The sequence below is a fragment of the Aptenodytes patagonicus genome, chromosome 11 (genome assembly GCF_965638725.1).
Source record: "Aptenodytes patagonicus chromosome 11, bAptPat1.pri.cur, whole genome shotgun sequence".
Taxonomy (NCBI): Eukaryota; Metazoa; Chordata; class Aves; order Sphenisciformes; family Spheniscidae; genus Aptenodytes; species Aptenodytes patagonicus.
This window is the reverse complement of record NC_134959.1, coordinates 15,205,500-15,229,668: the sequence shown is the minus strand read 5'-3', so window position 1 is coordinate 15,229,668 and position 24,169 is coordinate 15,205,500. Positions and strand designations below refer to the sequence as shown.

At 35.5% G+C, this 24,169-nt stretch overlaps 1 protein-coding gene across 8 annotated transcripts in view; it reads right to left on the bottom strand.

Annotated features, from left to right (window-relative positions):
• PHKB (phosphorylase kinase regulatory subunit beta) overlaps positions 1-24,169 on the bottom strand; it is an 84,568-nt gene that overhangs the window by 54,248 nt on the left and 6,151 nt on the right. For 4 of the 8 annotated variants that reach the window (XM_076349245.1, XM_076349248.1, XM_076349246.1 and 1 more), the window contains exons 3-9: positions 23,075-23,092; positions 20,648-20,737; positions 18,379-18,517; positions 15,401-15,500; positions 12,089-12,196; positions 10,047-10,127; positions 6,481-6,596 (exon numbers count right to left, since the gene is read on the bottom strand). In XM_076349245.1, coding sequence (XP_076205360.1) covers positions 6,481-6,596; positions 10,047-10,127; positions 12,089-12,196; positions 15,401-15,500; positions 18,379-18,517; positions 20,648-20,737; positions 23,075-23,092 — 652 coding nt within the window. The remainder of the gene's footprint in view (positions 1-6,480; positions 6,597-10,046; positions 10,128-12,088; positions 12,197-15,400; positions 15,501-18,378; positions 18,518-20,647; positions 20,738-23,074; positions 23,093-24,169) is intronic. The other 4 variants (XM_076349244.1, XM_076349243.1, XM_076349249.1 and 1 more) reach the window with 1 other exon arrangement.

Genomic DNA, 24,169 nt, shown 5'->3' with positions numbered 1-24,169 from the left:
AAGTAAAATATTAAACGAGTTAGTTCCCAACAGTGCTAGAGTTTAAAAACGTAATATATAACAGTACCAGATTTCTGACAGTTCTACTATCGAATACAAGCATTCAAAGTAGGGAAAGGACTTTGGACTGCTTACTAAGTGGTGACATAAAAGTATAGGAACTAGAAATACTACAGAAGTCTAGCTAATAAAACAAACACCTTTTATATTCTCTTAGGCTATCTGGTAAAACAGATTCAGAGCATCCTGCAAAACAAAGCCTAGCGTAATTCTTCCAATTTTTATTCATAAAACTAAAACTTTAAATTACGCCTTTGTCTCCACTTAACTACAGCGCCTCCGACCAATGCATCTTTAGCTGTCTCTGCTTCATTTCTATATAAACTACAACAGTGATTTACTGACTTCATTGACACCCTATGTGCTATCCTTAAATATCTGTCCCCGTTTTGACGCTCTTCCTGCAGAATCAAGTTTCATCTTTCTCCCTAACTGCCCATTCCTTTAGATTGGAGCTTTGCTTTCCAAGTAGCTTATAATTAATCTGAAATATTTTTAGTCAAAAAATGACTATAAATGAGACAATAGAAAAGGAAGACAGCAGAATAACAGGAAAGTATAGATGTCTACCTTGTTATCTTTAAAAGTTAACAAATCTGAAGACATGTAGCAAAAGACTGAAAAAGGAGAAAGCAGAATGAATCAGGCTGACATTACAAAAGATTCAGAGTTAAAAAAAGACCGTAAGGGTAAATGAAAGTGACAGAACATAGTACAAGGACACAGATCAACACTGCAGGAAGAAAGCTTCAAACCTTAGCAAGATAAAAATCAGTGGAAAGAAGAACTGAAAGGTTCATCTTTCCATAAAGCCTTCCTATAAGGGAGAGGAGGTTGTTGATGCTGTCCTCAGCTAACAACCATTTAGATGCAGCTACCGTGTTCCTTCCAACTGGGTACAATACACAAATTTGGAGAAAAACAAAACCAAACTAAACACACACAAAAAACAACAACAAAAAAAGCCCACCCAAAACAAAAAAAGAACTCTCTTAAATATCTACACTGCTATAGATGCTTGAAAAGTCTTAAGTTTTAAGAACTGGGAAAAGTCTGGGGAAAACTGAATATACCAATTAATTTAACAGTTTATTTATTAGCACAGTAATTCCTTGAAATACTCTCTTTAAAAAAAAGGACAAAAAAGGAGTTAAAAGTTTATATCCTTCTTTTTCTAAAATTGATTATCCACTCAGCCAACCACACTTTCCTTTTTCTTGCCATCTTTCATTTGGGATAAAAATTACCCAGTACTGCCAAACAAGGAATGAAAAAAAAAATCGTTTATCAGAGGATCCATGTGCCCAGATAACACGAGAACAACATTGACAGAGAGATAGTCATGATTGTGAAAAATTAAAGTATCCTTAAGACTCTGAGGGCCGCACTCCACTTGCAGGGAAATACTAAAATTAACAACAGTTAGGAATATGCACATTCTGAACAGGACAGCCCTAGATATTTTGTTTATAAAATAATCAGTGAAGCAACACTGAGTTAGAAAAAATATTCGGAAAATAATCACTAGTAATCCCCAGCTTCTGTGTAAGAGGAGTTGTGATAGTACTGACAAACAACGGCACTATCCGGCCCACAAAACTTGTAGCAACCAAATTGCCAGAAAACTGCAAACGGGGACTATGCTTTAACCTTAATTCTTCTATACTCTATGAGGCATTTTGGGATTAGAGCTAACTTTTTACCTTACTGTAAATAAACTGATTTGTACTATTTATTCATGTAAAATATCCAATTTTGAATGTTTACTAACTAGTCCATATTTTAAAGATGGGAGCCGATTATGATTACACAGAAAATGTTGAAAATAATGAAAAAAATTCAGTGCAGAGTTACGGAATGTGTTTACTTTAAGTCCTGTTTTACCTGGGTTGGTTTTAATATTAGAAGTACTTTAGACACTGATTTCAGACTCTGTCATTCTTTTTAACTATTACCAACAGGTTTATAAACCTCCGTCTGTCTTTCTGAAACATTGCCAGAAATAGTACTCGTGGGATTTAATTCTAATTGGTTCAACAAGAGAAAGCTGATTAGGTTAACTAAGTTCTGCTCTGAGCAGCTGCCATGAAACAGTGGTGAAATCCCTCAGTTTCGGTATCTTCTGCTAATGAAAGCTTTTGGTACTGGAGAATGTGATGAAGGAATAAACTGAAGTCAGAAGTGTTGTGAATATAATTATTTTTCTGGCTTTGTTTCAAATATCTAAACAAAAATGTAATTGTTCTAACAATTGCTCTATTTTAATTATCACCCAGCAATTGATCAAACAAATTGGCTTGATGGCTCAGAACAGAACTTTTCATAGGAATTAAGTATTATTATCAAACTGCATACATAGAAAATGAAAATCAGAGAAATCCTGCACACTGAGATCTGTATCACATGTTAAAATCTCATACTCTTCTTTTCCCTTCCAAATAACACTTCTAATACCAACAGCCAGATATTTTCAGAGCAGGAAAAAAAGTTACTGACAAAGGGTAGAGAAGCAACAGTTGTTCAACAGCAACAACCGCTGGTATTCAGATAGTGTAAAACTACTCACTATATCTACAAAATAGGATGATACTGCTTGAAAAAAACTGAAGACAAATATGGATTCCTTCCTTGAAATAATTTCTATTTTACATACTCAGTCATTATTCTACAATTAGAATAGTACTTACTGTAATTGATCAGTATTTTTCTACCTCTAGTTGTTCAAAGTCCCTGAAGTCTTCAGTACTCTCACAAATATTACTTGCAAATGAAAATATAAATGTCTCAACATTGAAATACTGCTTTCTTTCCCCCGTCATGTAGTATTTCTTCACATTACAATGGTATATCAAGCATTTCCTTCACCATACACACAAGTACTACTTAGATTACTACAAGTTTCATGGGTAACTGACAGGAGGAAGTTCCTTGGGGGGGGCGGGGGGGAAGTCTGAGAACAGCTGTAGTATCAAGGATGTCTTCAAAAGACTGAACAATCACAACATAACACACTTCAGAACTATGATCACGCTTCAGACACTTGTTTCATTCCTACTGATTAATGCCTTTCTGTTGGGCAAATTAGAAAAAGGTTTTATAATAAACATTATGCTCATGTCTTTCTACAGAAAATACATTCTTCATACTCTACAATTCAATAATGGAAAAAATGGACTGTTTTAACAGTATGAATTAAAGGCAAAATGTATTTTAATAAATATGTTCCTTCCTTCACTCAGCAACCCACTATGAACATGCTGTGTTAACCTGATGGACTCTATACCCAGAGAAAAAGATGCTTACTTGTAGATGGCCCCAAAACAAAGCCTAACCCAAATCCTCTTTAAATATTCCTCTGAAAATTTCACAGGATCATAAAGTCATTGGTTGGAAGGGGCAGATAGAACTCATCCAGTCCAACATGAAATCTCACTTGAAGCCAGATACAATAACCCAGACTGATTCAAGTAAACCATAGCCTCATCTAGACAAGTCTCAAAAACCTCCAAGGATGGAGATTCCATAACTCCTTTTGAGTATCCTGCTCTGGTGCTTACTGCGCTTCAAGTGAAAAGGTGGTTTCTTGATGTCCATACTGAACCTCCCCAGGTGCAATTTGTAGACCTTACTGTAGCCGCTGACTATTGTGATTTGCCACAGATTATCAAGAGCAGTCTTGCAATCATAATGCTACGGGTAACATTTGACCTTGATCCACATTTGGGGCAGGGGAAGCTGAGACCTAGAGAAATTATACTTCCAGCTTGCTAAAAAAGCATTAGTAAATTCACTTAAAACGTCATTGCTAATTCCCAGTAACTTTTAATTGTTAGATTTACCCTCTCAGTAACATACCTGAGGGCAAACACTAAAATTTGCATATTCTTAGCAACTGCTAATCAAAACACACCTTAAAGCATATACATCCTTAATCCTCCTGCCATTCACAGTTTCTTGCCTCCACCCAAGAACAGCGCGGTTCAACTGGAACATCAAACACCACACGGGATGTTAAAAAAACCCCAAACAACAAAACAAAAAACAATCCTACAATAATAGTAATTTCATAACTAGACAAAACACAATAGAACAAGGAAGGACTGCGCTATAGCAATATAACACCTACACTACAGAGAAGAGCAAGATCAAGGCTCTACAGTCTTAGATTTGGAATATGAAGACACTGCACTTCAGCAACTTCATTATTCTCACAGTACATATGGGAGATGTCAAAGACATTTTGCAGAGGTACTCAGCAGATGCCTGGAGAACAGCTTGATCAAATGGTTACAGGACAAATTAATTTTTCAGAAGTTCAGCCGTATGGGAAGGGGATCACGCTATAATAAAAGCTGTTACAAATCTTGCCTTTGAACTAGTAAAAGACATCAATTTGCATACATCAGTGAAGACCTGGTCCACAGACTGTTTCGCTATTTATCATTTATTAGAAGTGTTTTGAACTGTACTAAGATTGAATACCAAGAGTGTGTAAAGACTTAAAATATCTGCATCTTCTAACACAGGCCATAATTTGCAGTTATTATTCACAGACTTCATACTATATAATATCTTCTTTAAAAAGAAAGCCTCTTTCAACAAAAGACAAGAATTAACTTCTAATTCTGAAAGCAAACACACACTGTATGTAGACTTACAGTGTGAGTTGTAAGTGCCAGGAGTACAGCATACTTAATACTGAAACTTAAGTAACTGGTTTGGAGTCCGTAATCACTGAAGACAGACATACATCATTCGTGACTAGCCCTGATTAGTTATAATCACTTCTTGAATTTTTTTTGAATTTTTTTTAGAGCTCTCTTCAGTAGATACACTATAATAGGAGCATAACAAAGTCTTGAGAATATTTTAGTGTACCCAGGGCTTTCCTCAATAATATCTAAATACATCTTCTGATGCATGTCCCTCTTCTGTTTTTTTTTTATTTAGGAGAACAAGGGAAATTGTCTACTGGCTTCCTACAGTGAAGCAGAGCATCAACATGCACGCAAGGAAAGATAAATAGGGGCAATACCTGTTTCTGATGACCAAAGTCTACTTCTTAAATTAGGACCAAGCTCTGTACTTACTTTTGTGCCAGCTCAATGATCTGTTAGTTTGGCTCAGTCCATCTCATAAAACTTCACCCTTAGAAAAACCAACCTATAAATGTCAGTCTAGATTAAGGCAAGACAACATGCCCATTTCCATCTGGTTAAAAGATGTTCAGTTCTCCCTAGAGGAAATTCACATACTGAATAACCACAATGCCGCAAACAACAGGAGACACGGGAGTTTCAGTGTTCCATTTGCAAATTTGTGCAAGGTGAGATGCGGAAGGAAGTATATGATTCTCTAAGTGAACGCTCATGTAATCTGGCATTTGACAATTTTACAGGCATAGGAGGAAGAAAAAAAACCCAACAAATTAATCAAGCAGATTATATAATAACAACTTGGAGATTTCAGTTTTCATACTGGTACTAAAGCTCTACAAAAGCCCTGAAAAAAACATACCTAAATTAATTGTTTTGCTGCAATGACATGTAATTTATCTATAGCTTAAAATACATGCCCGTATGTGAACTAAGAAAAATTATTTCATTCTGAAATGAGAACACAGATTCATTTGGCAACATCAATGCCTGGAAGAAACACATGTGTATTATTTGCAAGCCCATGATAATTATGATGATCAATGATATTTTAAAAATCCTACGATATCCAAGCTATAGCCGTTCTTGATTAATAAAACCTCAGAAGTCAAAAAGTGAAGAAAACAATAGTAACGCTAGAAAAAGCAAGTTGTCAGATTACAGATTTGATCCTTCAAGATAGACAGCATGTGAACAGTTCCACTGAAGTGAACCGGACCACTCTAACAATAAAATGTTGAAGGCATTCCTAACTGTCTCACGGGACAGTGGTCAGAATGCCGTTACTTGTAGCATCTGAAGAACCTGGAAAAGAACTTGTGTACTAGGCTATCCTCCACAGTGTCCAGCATCTTCCTCCCAGCATGGGGGAGATGAGAAAATCCAGACTCGTGATTCAACACGTTCTTAAATCAGGATATTCCTAAACATTTTGTGAATCCAATCTAATGCACATGCCTCAAGAGTCTGAACTGTTCTGAACACAATTTTCAGAATTATATGCATGCAGCTGCACATAATTACTGGAATTTGAATACCCAAATAGCTAAGCATCTATGCGGTTATTTCAGCATGCATATGATGATGAAATTATGCTTCACACTTTCCCAAAATACATCTCTCAGTCTTTAGAGAACCTTAATTTAGTTCAAACAGTATTTTAATGCATTATTTTTATTATTAACTCACCCCATGAATTCTTTTTATTCATATCACATTTACTTGCATTTACATTTGACTGAAAGAGCTACATTTGCTCACCTACCTTGAATGCAGCTCTGGACTGCCATTGTTGTATTTACTTCCTCTTTCCCAGACACCAAAATCTGGTACACGATAGGCTCTTTCCACGCAAAACACAAGATTTTGAATGAAGGACACCTATAATAAAGAAAGAAAGAAAGAGAAGGCGAGAGAAGGCGAGAAGGAGAGAAAGGTGACTGAAGGAAAACGAACGCATACTTTCTTTTGTTCATTTTTTCAAAAAGACAAAGTTGTTTTTCCTCAGCCATCATAATTGTGCCTTCTATCCTTCCCACCCCAGAGAATGATGTTCCTAAGTTCAGATAGTCTCTTTAAAACCAGTTTTTAATCTGTCCCAAATTAGGTGATGATGTGATTTATGTAGAAGTTCCTACAAAGCCAGGGATAAAAATGATTTCATATTCATGACACATATTTGAAGAGCTCCAAAAAGGTGGTATTTGGATCTTCTAAAAAAGATTTGTCCTACAAACAACATCAGAGAGCAAAAGAAATTAAATCCTACATGATTAGGACACAGAAATCTTGGTGCTGTTTCTTAATTCATTTTAACAGAATTGATATGCCAAAGTTTTATTTTATTAGCTCCAGATAATACATACTTACGCAGATTCAAACACACTCCTTTATAAACACAAATAAAATTCTGAACCAATTTATTATAATTAAAATCTCCTCTTGGATCAACATGTTTCAACTGAATACTATAAGGTATTTAAGGGTATTTTAAGGTATTTAAGGTATTTTAGGGGTATTCAACTATAGCTGCGGACTTATTTAAGCAGATACTTTTTCCTCATTTACACTGTTGAAAGAGACATTTGGAGTTGCTCAATTGTAGGGAAGTTACATTGATGATAAATTTTACAGTTCACCTCAAAGAGTCCACAGATTAGAACTTACAGGAAATTTAACCACAAACACAAGATTTACACTGGTTCATCCACCAAAGCAGGGATTTCATCCCCTCCCGTTCAAATTATTCTAGGGGATTCTGTGGGAAAAGAGAATATTGCAACGGCTATAAACACAACCATACTGGGGAACTACAGAGGAGGATCCACTTTACTACAGTCAAGTGATTTTTTTTTTTTTTTTAAATGAGCTATCAGATAAAAAACAAATCTTTTACTGAAAGGTATTTGTTTCCATTTTAATTTACCTGCATATCTCTGTTTTGTCTTTTTCTCTCAATTTTTCTTTAAATCTTAAAAAAGTTACTATTTCAGATACACCCTTTATGCTAATACCAGTCCACCAGCGATATATATAGTTCTATACTTACTTGTCTCTCTATATACGCCTCTGCTAAAATTTCACTATGGGGTGCTCATGTACAATTATCTGTACACTAAATCTTTTCATAGCTAGTACTTTCAAGGAAACAGACTGTCCCACTCTTTAGATATGCCCGGTATTATTCATCCCTGTAATTTAGCATTTGGTTGTATTAAAATGAACTTTCTCCGAATGAAGCTAGAACACACAGTGATTAAGAGTGTGGCTTCTCCTATTTCTACCATTAACTGAAATTTAGATGCATTAGCTAAATGAAGAAGCAGAGAACCACATAGAAATAAATAACCTTACTGATGACTTTCTACCAGTGATGATGTTCAGAACACAGAGAAAAAAAATGGTCAATTACAGATGAAACTAAAGGTTTCCAAATAGCCCATTTACAGAAAAAAGGCAGCAGATAACTGGTTGCAAACCAAAATCTTCATATCATGGGCATGTAAATGCTATAACCAAGTCAGTGCTAAAGCACTTACAGAAATTATGGATCGTGTGTGTTAGGCTTATTTATCCAGAAGTCAAGCATGTGGAGAGCAAGGTGTAATAAAGAATACACATGCAGTGTAGATGACTGCAAATACTAGTGTTACTCTGTTTTATGTGTAGATAACTGCTCTCAAATTCATTCACATGCACAATCATATACTGTTCCCTTCGTTACGGATGCAAAGATGCGATTAATTTTTCAACTGCAAACAGATGCAACTAGAGGGTAACTCACTGACAGCTGCCACGCCTGACATCAAGCAGCCTAGTATACAATGATTGCCTCCTAAGCCAAGAGTTCTGTGTACAAACATATTCATGCAGACAGCTTGCCAAATATCAACCATCTGCCAGCGCCTTCCACTGTGCTAGCACTAGTTCAAAACCCTCTCTCTATGGAAGGAAAGAGGCTAAATACGTCGTGCAATGGTATCATTGGAAAGAAATATCCAACTTGATGTCTGGGTAGCAGATTGCCACATCCACGGTGCTGCCAATGCTCCTATGCTGAGTATTATCTAGACACACAGAAAAACTTGGAAATACCATAATTATGTGGCATTAATAAGATCTTAGAATATATCCAATTGTTAAAGCTATACAGAGACTAATAGAATGTACAGGTCTGTGGTAAGATAATCTTTGTATAAATCTCCATAGTCCACAAATTTCTAGGGTACGGTTGCAATGAAAGCTACATCCTGACATTGAAGTGGAGAACATCCACTGACTGGAGAGTCTATACACTTGCACTTTTTCTGCAGATTCTGTAATTAAAGATCTGGAGGATAATACAATTTATAAATCAAGCTAAGTAAATACATAATTATATACATTTGCCTCCTCACAGACATAAGGGCAATTCAGAGGAAATAATATAGACCTATCATATGATCTAACTCAGCGAGAAAGGAGACAAGTTGCATCACCTAGTTTTCTCATTATCTAAAGAAAAAACATTCATGAAGATGTAAGTTTTAGAAATATAATGCAAATACACTATTACTGGAAAAATCTCCCTTTTTTAAAATGGTAGTACTATATGTGCATTTAAGCTTTTTAAGGCAATACAGCAGTGATTATTAAACAGACAAGAGTAAATCTAAACAAAACCAGATTAAGAAAATTGGAAAAAAAAGCTAAAAAAAAAAACCAAACATAACCTCATTTTAGAGCAGGACAGCAGGTTGTCCTGACATGACTTGTCCTCAAGTCAAGGCCATGGTGGCTATTATTATCTTATTTACAGAACAGTTAACAATCTTACAAACATCTCTTACCATGATAAAAATTTTTTTATTTTCAATTAAAGATACAGCAAAACGTCTTAACACCCATAGATTCATATGTATTTGAAGAAACTCCTTCAGCTTTCCAGAAAATTAACTCTATTCTTTATTATATTGAAATTCCACTGGACAGCATGCACTGACTGACAGCTTGAAATAAGATGAAAAGTGAGAACAACATAACTAACAGAAGTTAACTGTCCTAACAGACCTTTTAATTCTTGACCTTGTACCTTTCAGAAATAGCAGGGAACTATAAAAGTTTGCAACGTCATGTTACATTCACTCTTTGCCTATCTAACACTTTATTAGCTATTAATTTATTTCACTATCCATTCATTCCATTTACCTTTTCTGACTTCCATTAAAAGTGGAGAATATCTGCAGTGTATTTCCAGAACAATTATTTTACAGTTGGTAATTAAGTAAAACCAGGAAAAAAAAAGAGCAACTTAATACAGCATGTGTTTTAACATCAGAAATCGATTTGTACCTCATCTGTATTGTAGATAATCTGCAGCCCCGAAGAGATCATCTCAACCAAATAGAGGAGAAATAACGACACTGCATTTATCTGAAGTAATTAAAGACAGAAAGGAAACTATAATTAAATTTATGTTTATTTGACTCCAATAAACATAAACAAGCTAAATGTGATATTACTCACTAACAAAGATGGTCCCAATATAACACAGTTTTGGTTCTTCAAAAATATTATCCTAATATACCAATATCCTAGATATAATGATGTGGAAAACATCAATAGGAAGAAATGCCACAAACAAGCACTGACCTCTACAACTTCTGCTGCAGTATCACTTCTTAAATCATTTGAAACTCTGATATTAAAATGTTTTTGCTTAGGCATACTGCTTTGACCCACAGGCAATCACTTTAGTCACAAGCTGTTTCACATTTACACATACGACAATTTATTAGCAAATAGAGCACCAAGAAGGCAAGCAGCATATTGAACAGTACACAGCACATCTAAAAAGCAAATCACTTTATTCCTAACTGGAATTTTAGCATTATCATCTGAGAGCAGTACAATTGCAACGTTCAGATATATTTGTGAAAAACTGTTTTCTTTTGTAGCTCTACATAGCATTTATTAACAGTAATTACCTTCAGCAGGTGTACAGATGAGCATCATAATGTCAATTTATTAATGAATCAAAGAAAACTGCTTTTGTTACACAGAATTCCAATATAATTGAGAATTTGTACAACTTCAATAGAGAAAATAAGTTTATCACAATAACTTGCTTCAATGAGCTACAAAACTACAATCTCAGTATAGTAAATTTAGAGAAACCATCCAGAACAAAAAATTGGATCCTTATCTGAAACATAGCAGAATAAGGTCCAAATTCTAAAAATTCCAAAAGATTTAAAGACCACTGACTCCAGATTCTTAATACAATCCGAAAAGCACCAAGTACAGCAATAACGACAGACCAGCTACGTAATATATTCCATTCTTCCCAACTGAACAACCTCAGTTACTGTTTTCTATTGTCTCCACAGAGCTGAAAACCCTCTGTTCTTTGAGATTTGCTGATGACAGAAGGGAATGTGCATTCATGTGTATGGGAAGGGTTGAGTTGCCACAAAAAACAGAGACTTTAACTATCATACAGTGCTCCCCAGGTCCCAAAATTATTGTCTGCTCCTGCAGATGAAAGATGTGCATGTTCAGGAAGCTTCACATATAAGTCCAAAATGCTAACTTAGGATAACTCCATAAATCATTTTTCGCAGACCATACATTTCCTGATTCCAACACATTTACTGTACAAACTATTTAAGTGATGCTGTCACCATGAAATTAAATAATTATCAACCTACTGCCACTTCTGGATAATTCCACTAACAATTTCCGAACTAAAAAGAGTACGCAGAGTTATGGAATGCAAAAGAACAAGGTCATGAATGCAAAAAAGGGTCTGAAGGTAAAGAGAAAAAATAAAGAGGAAATCAACGCTTTGGAAAATTAAAGACAATAAAACAATCAATTATGCAATGAATCTGACTAGGAACCACTACACAAAATAGTGAACAAATTTGTAACTAGACAAAGCTGTTGACAGTGTACATTAAATCTTTACTATGAATGAAAATTGCTCAGACTTAAGGAAAATTAAGCTGGGAACATTAATAAAAAATATAATATTCAATGTAAGATTACACTAAACCTTTCACTTTACTGACTACTTCAACATTTTTTTGCCAGGATTATTTACTGACAGCCACCTGTCGGTCTCAAAAAGAAGCAACTTCATAAACAACCCAACCATCTACCTCCACAAATCCCACAGTTATTTCGGTACCTTCTGACCAAAACATACCACTGAGCTATGTTTCAATACAGTCTGTCTTCTTCACCAAAAGATGCAGAAGGAATCTCAATTTTATCAAGTACAACACATCTAACAAATCTAAACAGACAGCTGCATCATGAAAGAATGGAAACAGCAATACCATTATTTAAAATCATCCAATCTTTCATTTACGCGCACATGCATATTTTACCTGAAGGTGACCATATTCCTTATGGGAAAAGACCTCATCTCCAGTGTGTGCACTGAAAACAGAATGAAGACATTCAGATGGTTTGGGGTCTTGCTTAAATTGCTGAACCTAAAAGTGAATTAAAAGCAAAAAATAAAATCGAAGTCAATAATTTCAGTATGTTTGGCAACCACAAATTCACTACATAACTCAGGTATTTCAAAATTTCTTGATATGACCACTATGTAAAACTTAGAAGCAACAGTTCCTGAAACTTATAAGAAACTATTTCATACATACTTAAAGTATACATATACTTAAAGAATACAAATATTCAACCCATCTGTCTAATCTTTTTGGGTCTGGTAGAAAAAAAAAAACTGTAATAGCTAGCTACAGATGCTTAGTCACTTTCACCTTCTGGACAGACACCACTTCATTTTACTGGAGCTGAAATCTTAGCAGAAAGCACGTTGAAGCATATCACGCCTACCCTGAATTCACAGATCTGAAATGTACATATAGAATCCTGACCCATAAGCTCTCAGCTGGCTCACCACCTTTCCCTAGCAGAGCACCATGAATGCAGCTACTCTCTCACATATGGGGCAACTCCCTTGCTCACTTTCCTGGCCTGTCCTAAAGAGCCTGTATTCGTCCACCACAGTGTTCCAGTCACTTGAGCTATCCTACCACGCCTCCGTGATCCCATGAGATCATAGCCCTGGAGCTGCACACATACTACTATTTCCTCCTTTTTGTTCCCCATGCCGCATGCATTAGTGTACAGGCATTTCTGAGAGGCACCCAGGCATGCTGATTTCCCAGAAAGGGTACGAGAGCTTTCTTCTCCATAATGCTGTCCCATAGGTACCTCCTTATTTCCACACGTACACTTGGGACAATTCCACTTCAGTTAATGCTATGTGCCTTCTGTTCACATCACCCCAGGCCCTTTGCTCGCCTACACCATCCACCACTTCCTCACTTGATTGTTGAGCACTCTCTTTCTCCCTCACCATTCCTAGTTTAAAGCTCTTACTGGAATGCAAGAGCCCAAAACTTATGTTGGGAACAATAGTCTTAATTTTTATGAATAATGATCCATAAAAATTAATAATTATTGTTGTACCATTTGACAATGTGACAAAGGTTTTAAAACAAAAAAGAAATTATTGTTATTAATAATATTTTTAAAGCCTTTTGGGTTATAGACCTACAAAAGTGTTCAGAAATTGCCACGTACAGATCATGTAACAAATGAAAAGCTGCAAGAGCTAAGAATATCTAGTATAAAAGAGTACATGGGAAAACAAAGATTTACTTTGGTGAGCACAGTTTGTGACATTCAGATGTACAGTGAAATGTTTACAGATACTGGAAGGCAAAGCTGATAGCTTAAAAAGAAAACATAAAGATTATAGATAGGAAGACTAGTACCCCAGATTAAAATGACTTTTTATTCATGGACACTATCATTGAACCTCAGAATGAGTCTCTATGACACAGAATCTCTTACGATGGAGATGGAATGCGGTAAGATGAATAACTAATACAAGAGGTTAACAACAAAGCAGTGAAATAAGAACGACGGTGGTTTTAACGTAGTTTTGACTCCTTTTTCGTCACGAAATACAACGTCTGCTACTTTACAAAACCATTTGAGAAAACAATCTGGACTGTCAGAGAGCTGCCAATAGGGCAGAGAAAGGAGATCACATTCACAAAGAACAGAATGAAGGTAACAAAAGAAGAAGATCCTTCTCCATAATTCCTCAAGTCACGCTACGCTCTCCAACAAACAGTTTCTAACCATCATTGCCAGGACCTAGTCCATGTTTCACAACATTTTCAACACTGATCTTAACTCCATGTGATATTCTTCTCCACCAACAAATCATACAGAGCATATAGTATGTGCCCCAGAAGCAAGAAAGTGAATACTATTTTGTGGAGTTATCATGTCTAGTCCATGAACGCATTCAATACATTTTGGGTCATAACTCATATGTTCATTAGCAATAGAATATAACATCTGCAATTTTTGTCACAAGCAGCATCATCTATTCAAGTCATGCCTTAGCATTTGGACATATATAATTCATATTATTAAAAAATATCCTCCTTCAACATGAGGCCAGCACATACAGTCTCTCAGAATAAAGTCCAATTTGACTTACGTCTGTTAGGTATCTCAGACTGCTTATTACTACGCTGTGGGAAGAGAGAAGCATTTATAGTAATCAAGGCAAAAACCGACAACCAGTATGTCAGCAGTGTGACACCTGTGTTAATTTAATGCTCATTATTCGTATCTGCAGTGATCATCCTCAAAACAAACCACTGCATGTCAAAGAGAAAAACAACAGCTCAACTGTAACAAGATCAATCTAGGTCAAGATTATTTAAAGATATAAGACTACAAAGAAGCAGACTAAGAAAACTGAGAAAAAAAATACCATGTCAGCATAAATACAACTGGCAATACACCTGATTTGCTTATTATTATTACTGATATCACATGCCTATAGACTTTACATTTCAGCTTCGTGCTTAGAAGCGATTGAAGCTATGTGGTAACACATGAGAGTTAGTTTTATTAATACAGTTAAAAATCAGTGACATGAAACTTTAAATAATCACATGGAATATAGATATTTAACTACTTGTAGAATTACTGCTAACCACTGTGCAAAATTAATCCACCACATCTAAATTTTGATAAGGAGAAGCCCTGAATATTCAAGAATATTCAGGTTATACTCACAAGGGGATTACAAGCTGAATATATCAACTGTATTACAACATAAGTAAGTTACCCTGTTTCTTTATTCATTTCGGATTGTTGCCCTTCTGAATTTACATCATTAAGTCAAAGAATACTGGATAGTGGCTGCTGAAGAAACCAAGCAAAATAATCAAATCACCTAGGTAAGGAGAACAACTGCAAATGCAATAACCAAGTTAACAGTGCAAAGAAAACTCTCCAGCCTTAGCTAAAATAAATTCTACATCTTTCCATTTAAGCATTAAAAAGACATAAAAACCCCCCCCAATTACTAATGGTCTAATGTTTAAACGGGATAAATAACTGCAAAAGGAACCCAAAGAAGTTTCAAGTATGCTCTGCAGCTTACTTGGCAAAATGCTTGTGTCTTTTATACCCTAAAACAATGCTGCAACCTGACAATAGTGAAGCAGCTGTTCTTAGCTGGGACACAGTAATACTGCATTCCCCTTTTGAATTTTATCTATATTTAGAAGTTAGTTTTCACAGTTTAATTAATCCCTCAGAATTAAGTGAATGCTTGTGTCCACACTACAGTGTTTTACCTTATTGGCCTGACGCATGTAGCAGTAGAGAATTCCTCTCATACACTTTATAGCAGAATGCTCCAGTTCATGAGTCCTTCCCTTGTCATCATCAATACGCCTGGGTAAGAGAGAGAACTCATAAACCAAATTGGAAATACATTAGCGGGGGGGGGGGGGGGGGGGGGGGGGGAGAAAAAAAGGACACATTAGTGCTTTGGAATATTAAGTATGTAATTAACACTGTTGTATAGTGGTGCCCACACTCATATCAACATATTTATAGCCCTACCCATCCTTCCTTATTTTAAAAAAAAAAAAAAAAAAGATTTTTTTAGTTTATGTTGCAACTTACACAAACATTCCTACTTCAAGATTTAAAAAGAAAAAAAAAGTCCTTGCTGATATTATAACATTGCAAGCCACTGTTCTGTGTTCCGTGAGAGATCCAAAACACAAAGGCAATTTCTCTTTAACTGTACAAAACATCCGCCGTTCATAATCAAGCAGTCACTTTCCAGATGATGCTGATAAACTACAGCTGTGCATACAAGAGGCTGAAAGTTAACTACTCTGAATGTCCAGAAATGTGTTTCGATACCTTAGTATATGTTTTTACACCATGAAATCAAACACCACTCTCAATTTCTATATTACTAAATGTATATTAAAACCAATGCCAAATCCCAAGTTATTTTAACTATAACAAATGTATAGTGTCTAAACAATCTCGATCTTTGCACTCATGTGTTCTGTCTCTTCCAGTTCTCAATTTTTGATTGAGCCTTTCAAGGTGAAAATGATGTTTTCTTACATATTTGTAACTTACAACAACATATCTCTGATACAAAACAGCGTAATATGCTCACTGCTATTTCTCAGTCCACTTCATAGCAGTTACTAATTTGATTACAGCTAAGTGGATGATAACTACACTGCAAATGAAGCATATCCTTTTCCACCATACTTAACGTGTTAGTAGTTTATGCCTAGGTTATGCCACCTACACTGAAATTAGGAAGGTAGCAGTAACTTCAAAAATCATACACATCCAGAAATCGTGCTATTTAAATAATAATCTTAGATATGAGAAATGTACTTGGTTTCAATTACAAAGTTGAAACAAGGGGGGAAAAAGCAACCCCACAAGGAATAAAGCCAGATAATGCAAAATTAATAGGTTAAGAAATTTTAAGCAGCAGGATTTATTCTCAACTTTATCATAATTCCAAAGAGCAATAAGAAGCACATGTAAAAGCTCTGAAAGTTTTCATGTTACAACATTTTTCCTCTATTCACGATAGCAGCGTTTGTCTTCTTAACACGCTCTCAAGAAATTCAGCTTTTATGAAAGCGGACAGTAGCACTGGCATGAGTCAAGTAGAGTAATCTGCATGTGGTAGATAATGCAGCCTTCCACACGAGTCTTGTATCTTGGCTCATTTCAGATTTTAGCCATTCACTTAATTTCAATCACCAACCTTTGCCCATCAAAGAAAATTTGTTGTGCAGCACCTGAAGTCCAGGGCCCTGTTCTGAGCATAACTGGAAGTAACACAAACTACTTATCTTGCCACCTTGCCCTTCCTTTAACCTCCAACAAATTTCATATATCACCTTCTATGGTTCTACATATTGGAAATTAAAGACTGACTAACTCGGGCAACATTATGCCATGCTCTCTTCTATGAATTGCTGACAATTCCAAACAATCACCCCTGCCCCTTCCATTCTTCCTTCTAAATTTCTTTCTATTTTTTTGTTTTCAAATGCTTATATTTCACCAACAGGAAGAGGAATTAAAAGAAAAATGCAAAGATTTCAGTATAAGAAATGAAAGTAATAATTACACATTCTGAATGTTAATTCCTTATAATTTTTGCTAGTTTCTCAAAATTTTGAAACCCATTAGATCTCAGGCATGGCATCTCCAGAAGTAAACACAGATCTCTGTACGTCTTCTCTTTCAAAAAGCATCATTTTCTAACAACATCTCCTAGAAGACAATTTTAATAACTTTTTTTCAGACTGGCATCAGAGGTATAGAATCTAAAGCAATAAATGGAAACAAAAAAGAAACTCAAAACTTTTTATCTGCAAAGTAGATCATCTTTACTTCAACAGTAGCTCCTCATATTATTTCTGGCCCTTCTTCTGTAACATATACTAGAATTTTGTCCAAGAATGTGATCACTACCTCATACGTGAAACTGATTACTAAAAAGAGTAAATTATTCAATATCTGCACACCATCTTCTTCCTTAAAAACACTGCATTTGAGTTATCATCACCTCTGTCTGTGTTTTCCCGGGTGGCTGGGGTAGCAAGGTTGGAAACAAGGAATACTAAATCTCAGAAAGCAATTTCCATAGTTATTTGACCTAAAGGAGAGGGAATTATGAATAAATTATTATGGGAGGTAACTCTCCCATAGTTCTTAACGTCATAATACACCACACAAATTCCTAACCTACTTCCCTAATGAGTCAACAGTGGAAATGGAAGAAACGGAAAATAGAAGAGCTAACAACTGAGACTGCCCAGCCTTTGTACCTAGCGAGGATGATAGTCACTATCATTTCCCAAATACACCATTTCTCAGCATTCAAGGATTCAGTCTCCTGCAAGTACCCAGATTGTTACTACCTGCAACAAGCCTGCTTCTGCTCTGAACTCTCCTACTACATTTAAAATGAGCAGTATTCCTTGATTACAGTTTGCCGCAATAACCTTTATTTTTAATAGAATGCATTAATTCCTCTGTTTCAGAATATTGGTACCAATTAAATCATATGAAAACATGTTTGCTTACCAAAAGTAGAGTGGCATTTTTTAACCTAGTAGCTACATAAATATTTTTATTGAGATTTGGAAACATGTACCATCTCTATGGGTTTACAAAACTATTTTTGATAAAGCTTCATCTTTTAAAACATTTCCAGGGAACTGCATAAGAAAGAATGTAACATGGCAGAGATGCAAGTTTAGAAGTTATTCACCTGTAAGCAAGGGCTAATGCCCAGGCACATGCAGCACAGTAAAGACTGTCGTGTACTTTTGCCTTTTGGTTATCCCCATATGTCTTTGTAGGAAACAGACCTGTGGTGGGGCTTTGATGAAGCAGCAACGTTGACTTAACTGGAAAAAGGAAAAAAGAAAAAGTGGTATTAACAGCACTTATATTTCTTCCAGTTTCTACATAGATTTTCAGGAATAAATCAAGGTGTGAACAACCTGTTAGAGCATGCACAACATAAAACAGAAGAGAAAGAAAGGTAAGGAGGAGAAAGCCACACGAAAAATTTTTTGTCACATTGTTTTTTCAGTCAAATTAGACCTTTTTACAAAAAATCAGTATTCAAAACTATTTTTATGGCTCTGTTCTAGTACAACCCTCTCCGTACAGAATCTCTACAATGCAACCCAGTAATTTCCCTTTTATTTAAAAAAAAAAAAAGGGGGGGGGGGGCTACAGTATGTCAACTGCCCCCCCCAAATAATTTAAATAGTTAAACTCTGCAGAACTGTACATTCATAAAAATCAAATTTTTAACTTAGACCAGACGATTGTATCAATATTTTTAAAAAAGGAAAGGAATGAGTAAGTAAGGAGAAAGGACAACTACGGTTATTTAACTCAGTACCTTGACATAAAAATAGAACAAGACAGGAATTTTCAAGTTGTCAAAACTGAATTAGAAAAAATACTAAATATTACTTTCTTCCTTTTTGTACTTTAATATTTCGCATTTTGTGAATTGTTTTCCTAAAACTGTGTAATAACCAGCATGCCACAAGATTGAAACAGGGCTTAATGTCCTTGAACACGACCCTTCTAACAATAACCTGTCCATTATAAGACAAGAAAGCAATTTTCTTCCAGAATGTTATCAAGCATCAATTTAAAAAAGCCTCTTTATTGTCTATGTATTAGAAATTAAGTATTTTAAATGAAAATTACTGGGGTTTATGGCTTTTTGCATTATATTCTTCGGTGACTTAATACATTATAACAAGAACTTTGATAAAATGTTACCTGAAAAAGTCAATAGAGATAATTATAAAATGAAGTATAAATCCAATAGTAAATTTTTACTGAGGCAGCAGACTGCTTGCAACATAAGTGCCCAACAGCTAAATAGCAAGCACCACCACAGATTTGCTGCTGCCAAGCATTAAAAGTAAATTGAACAGTCATCTCCTCTGTAAGAAAGACAAAAGCAGTGCATCTATGGATAGACCAGGCACAACTCACAGATTTCACTTCAAAAAGCAATTTGAATGAAGGGAGTCTCATCCCACATTTTTAGAATGATGGAAAAATTGCTCACTATCCTATACCCTTGCCTGACTAAGACTTAAATTTTAAACAGTCAATTGCACAACCATTAGAAAACCTGATCTTAGAATACAGACAGGACTTTATTATAACACAACCCCCCCCAACACCCAAAACAATCAAAATAAACCATTGCTTCTTTAACACGCATGTTTTTGGCTTAAAATGATCTCATAATGAAAAGAAAAACACTAAAGTTGGCTTAAAATATGTTAGCTAACAGATAAAATTTCAGCACAAAAATCCATTATGGCACCATCAGTTACAAAAATTAACTTCTCACTGATGGCCTGTCAAACTGTTATAAGTACTACAAGAAAGCTTTCTTCCATTTAAATGTTTCCTCAGCTGTATCTGGCTAATGCCACAATACTAGCTACCACTTTATCCAAAATAATTCTAAATTCAGTCTTACAGCTGGACTGGATTTCCAATATACATTTTCATTTTCAGCAAGAAGTGTAATTCAGCCCTCCAGTTTTTGCACCTTTCAAACTCCCAGCAGAAATTTAGGAAATTATCCTCAAGTAAGAATAATGTAGCAATGATATTTAACATGTAAATATCAATTCCAATTCATAGCTGGGTTAGCTCAAGCATCAAAAACCGCTCCCCATCCAAGACCATCAGGTGCAACTCAGAATCTGTTCTACCATTTGACAAATGCAAATGATCATTCTGAACACTATTTACAGGTCATGATTTTTCAAGCAATGTAAGAAATATCCAAATACATGCATTATATTATCACAGGAATCTTATGAGGAATTGTAATGACAGAACCCTTTACCTCTCAGAAAATAAAAATCCTTATTAAAGACTGCAGATATTATTTTAAGACAAAGCTAATTACTGTCATAACCATAACTGTAAATATTTTAGTAAGTTACACTGAAAATCTTTCATGGTAGGAACAATTATTAACTTACCAATTCTGTAATAATGATCTAATTTGTCCCACAGACTTCCCCCCTCTGGTTTTGGAAGGTTAATACTTTTAAGTGGCTCATAAATTGAACCTAAAAATAAGAAGAGAAAAACAAAATCAAGATCAGAATTAGTTTCATAATTCCACTATTGCTAAAAATTACTGCAATATGATTTTTTCATGTTTGTTATACAAAAGCACAATTTATCGAATTTCAATTCAAACAAAAAAAAGTTGTAATTTCTATAATTTCAGAGAATAGATTTCTATACACATTTTTTTCTACAGTACCTGTCCACACAAACAAGACCTCCATTTGGATCTCCAATGACTTGCAGATATTCAGCTACAGCAAATGCTACATAAATGTATATTTTAATTATTGAAGACAGCCTATTAAATGTTAAGAATTTTCTAGGAACGTTTTCTTAGAAGTTCAGTATGCTACAGACAGAATTCCTAAAGATATGTAGAAAAACAGAAGGCAGAGGGACAAAAGTAGCCCAAATTTAACTATTACTTCCCTACCTGCCCTCTAAAATGAAGACGTACAACACTATTAGTGTTTTACCTATCCTAACCTCGTTTTCACCCACCACCACAATAAGCCTAGCTGATTTCACGTCTTGAATCAAAAAAGGGTTAGCTTGTTCTCACATACTACCAAAGCTTAAGCAACCTATCCAACAGATAAAGCCCCCAGATTACCTATATTCCAGAGGAATACTACACTACCAAATCCACATCTTTCCTTCTCAGTGTCCCACATATTGACTGCTTCCCTATTTGCACCTGAAAAGTCCGTTCTCCTGATAGCTGAAATGAGCTACCTATCAGAAAGACACGATTTCTTAAAAATTACTGGGGCAAACCATTTCCAACTTCTAATTTAAGAGTAACATACTGCTCTCCTTCCATAAATCACTTTGGCTTTATTCAGTGTTTTGGATGGCAAGATCTCCCACAGAGCCATTTGATAACAGGAAGAATGAGAATTTCCCCTTTCCGGACTGCATGCTGTCCTTCTGAAAAGCTCAGAGAAATGAACTGCCAGCAAAGCCCAGCCAGCCAAGCACTTCTGGCAGGATGCAGCAGAGTGCTCCTATTCAAGTCACCTCTTTCGCACGCCCAGCACATATCCAAGCATTAGACAGGAGATTGTCCATATACAGGACTCTTATCCAAAGGAAATGAATGTATGTGGAGTGGTGACAGAGGCTTTATTCATCAAGTCCTGTGGTGGGGAGGTTGGAAAATGTTTTTGCCCCTCAGGAACTCAAACCCCACCCCGCAAATTAGCATTACTTTTGCTTTGCAATTGTAGTAGTGGGGGGAAAAAAAAAAAAAATCCACCCCTCCTTGAGCAGACTCCTGTGGGTCTGTTGTGCATGGATTCTCTGGTTTAACAACACATCTGAGCTTCCCCTACAGCCTTTCCTTTCCTCATTGGGAGAGGTTAAGTTACAAACAACATGTGCATGTGGGGAAAGGGCCTGAGAGGGAAGCGCAGAGAGCCCAATTTATTTTAGTTGACTAAAAAAACAAAGCTAAAAGAAATGAAGTTTATCTGTAACGGAGGAAAAAAACCAACTTGTAATACATCACACCTTTTCACAGAATCATAGAATCATAGAATAGTTTGGGTTGGAAGGGACCTCTAAAGGCCATCTAGTCCAACCCCCCTGCTGTGGGCAGGGACATCTTCAACTAGATCAGGTTGCTCAGAGCCCCGTCCAACCTGACCTTGAATGTTTCCAGGGATGGGGCACCCACCACCTCTTGGGGCAACCTGTGCCAGTGCTTCACCACCCTCAGCGTAAAAAATCTCTTCCTTATATCTAGTCTAAATCTACCCCCCTTTAGTTTAAAGCCATTCCCCCTTGTCCTGTCGCAACAGGCCCTGCTTTTCTATCTTCTGTTTAAAAATCAACATTCTTAACGCCATTTAAATCCATTTTTCAAAGCAATTTTATCTTTCTACTTCTTTTTGCCTAGGAATCCCTGTCCATTAGAAAATTTGCAATTTATATTGTCATACTATTAATTCAGTTACCTTGCAAAAGCACACAACACAGTGACCTGCAGTAACTGTAATTTTATAAGGTGATTCAGTGAAAGTAGGACAGAATATGCATAGGAAAAAATCTTCAGTAAGTCACGTATTGCATAAAAAGTAGCAAATTTTGGAGAAATATTTACTTACTAGTTTTTCAAAGACAAAGATTCTTACTCTTAGATATGTTAACCTTATAACACATACATAATACACTGTCCTTTGTGTGTGAAAAAGGTTCAGAATGTCTATTACTTGCAGATTGTTAACCCCAGTACTGCACCATGAAAAACAGTGGAGTATTCACAGGCACGCACACTTATACACACAAGTCAAAAGTTTCTAAAATAAAATTGTTCTAATTTACATACTTACCAGACAATCTGTGACCCTCTGTGGCCAACAGAGAAACAAAATAAAGTTATCATGAACAAAAAGCATATTCTCCTTTTTCAGAGCATTCAAAGATTTGAATTTTGTGCAGAAAGAAGACTGAACAGAACAAAGAGCATGACAATGTCAAAGCACCACCATCTACAAACTATATTCTTTTAGATGTTTGGAACTTTACTAGCAGAAATAAATTAAAACAGCCAGAGTAGACTGTTGATGAAACAAAAAGGTGAAATTAATTCAAAGTTCAAGAAAATTGACAAAAAGTAAAGTTTTATGCCTTGAAAGTATTCCTTAAAAGTACTCCTACTACGAGCAGAACTTGTTTAAAGGAACACTCAAAATCAAAGTTTTCCACATACTCTTCATTAATTCCTCATTAGCATCTATATAGTTCATGTTTTCCTTGGATGTTTACAGCATTCTGCTGGACAAATCCTGTGGTAAATTATGTTTCATTAGTATCACAATCTAATCAAAAGCAAGAAACAGATAGGGCAAACATGAAGCTAGCTGCTCCTTCTGTGTGGTTTTGTAGTGAGACCATAACCCAGTGGAAGCTATTTTTAGGATGGCTAAAAAAAGCCCATCTATACTCTTTTCCAAAAGCTATTTAATAGTTCATTTCAGCAAGACAAAAACCTGCCATAGAAAGCTATTTTCAATTACATGTTTAAAATAGGTTTTCAAACTGAAAAAAATGACAGCAGCAAGACTCTGCAACACTTAAACATAAAAGAATGACATATGCAAATAGTACCCTTGAGTTCTCAGTTTGTACGTTAGCAATCAGAAGAAACCGAATGAAGACATTAATTTCAAATACTATTTTTCATAAATATCTCATTTCATTGTAACCATACAGTGTGAGTTTTATTTTAGGTAAATAAGTATATATGCTAGGAAGGAATATAAAGAAATATTTTGTTGATTTAGTATTTCTTCAGCTGTACACCGGTGTAACAACCCTGTACAAAATTTAAATAGGGTACATGGTAGTTCAGATTTTCTTCCACAAAGAATGAAGTACGCCCATTACTTCCTTACATCAGAAGTGGATTGCTGCATGTCAGTAAC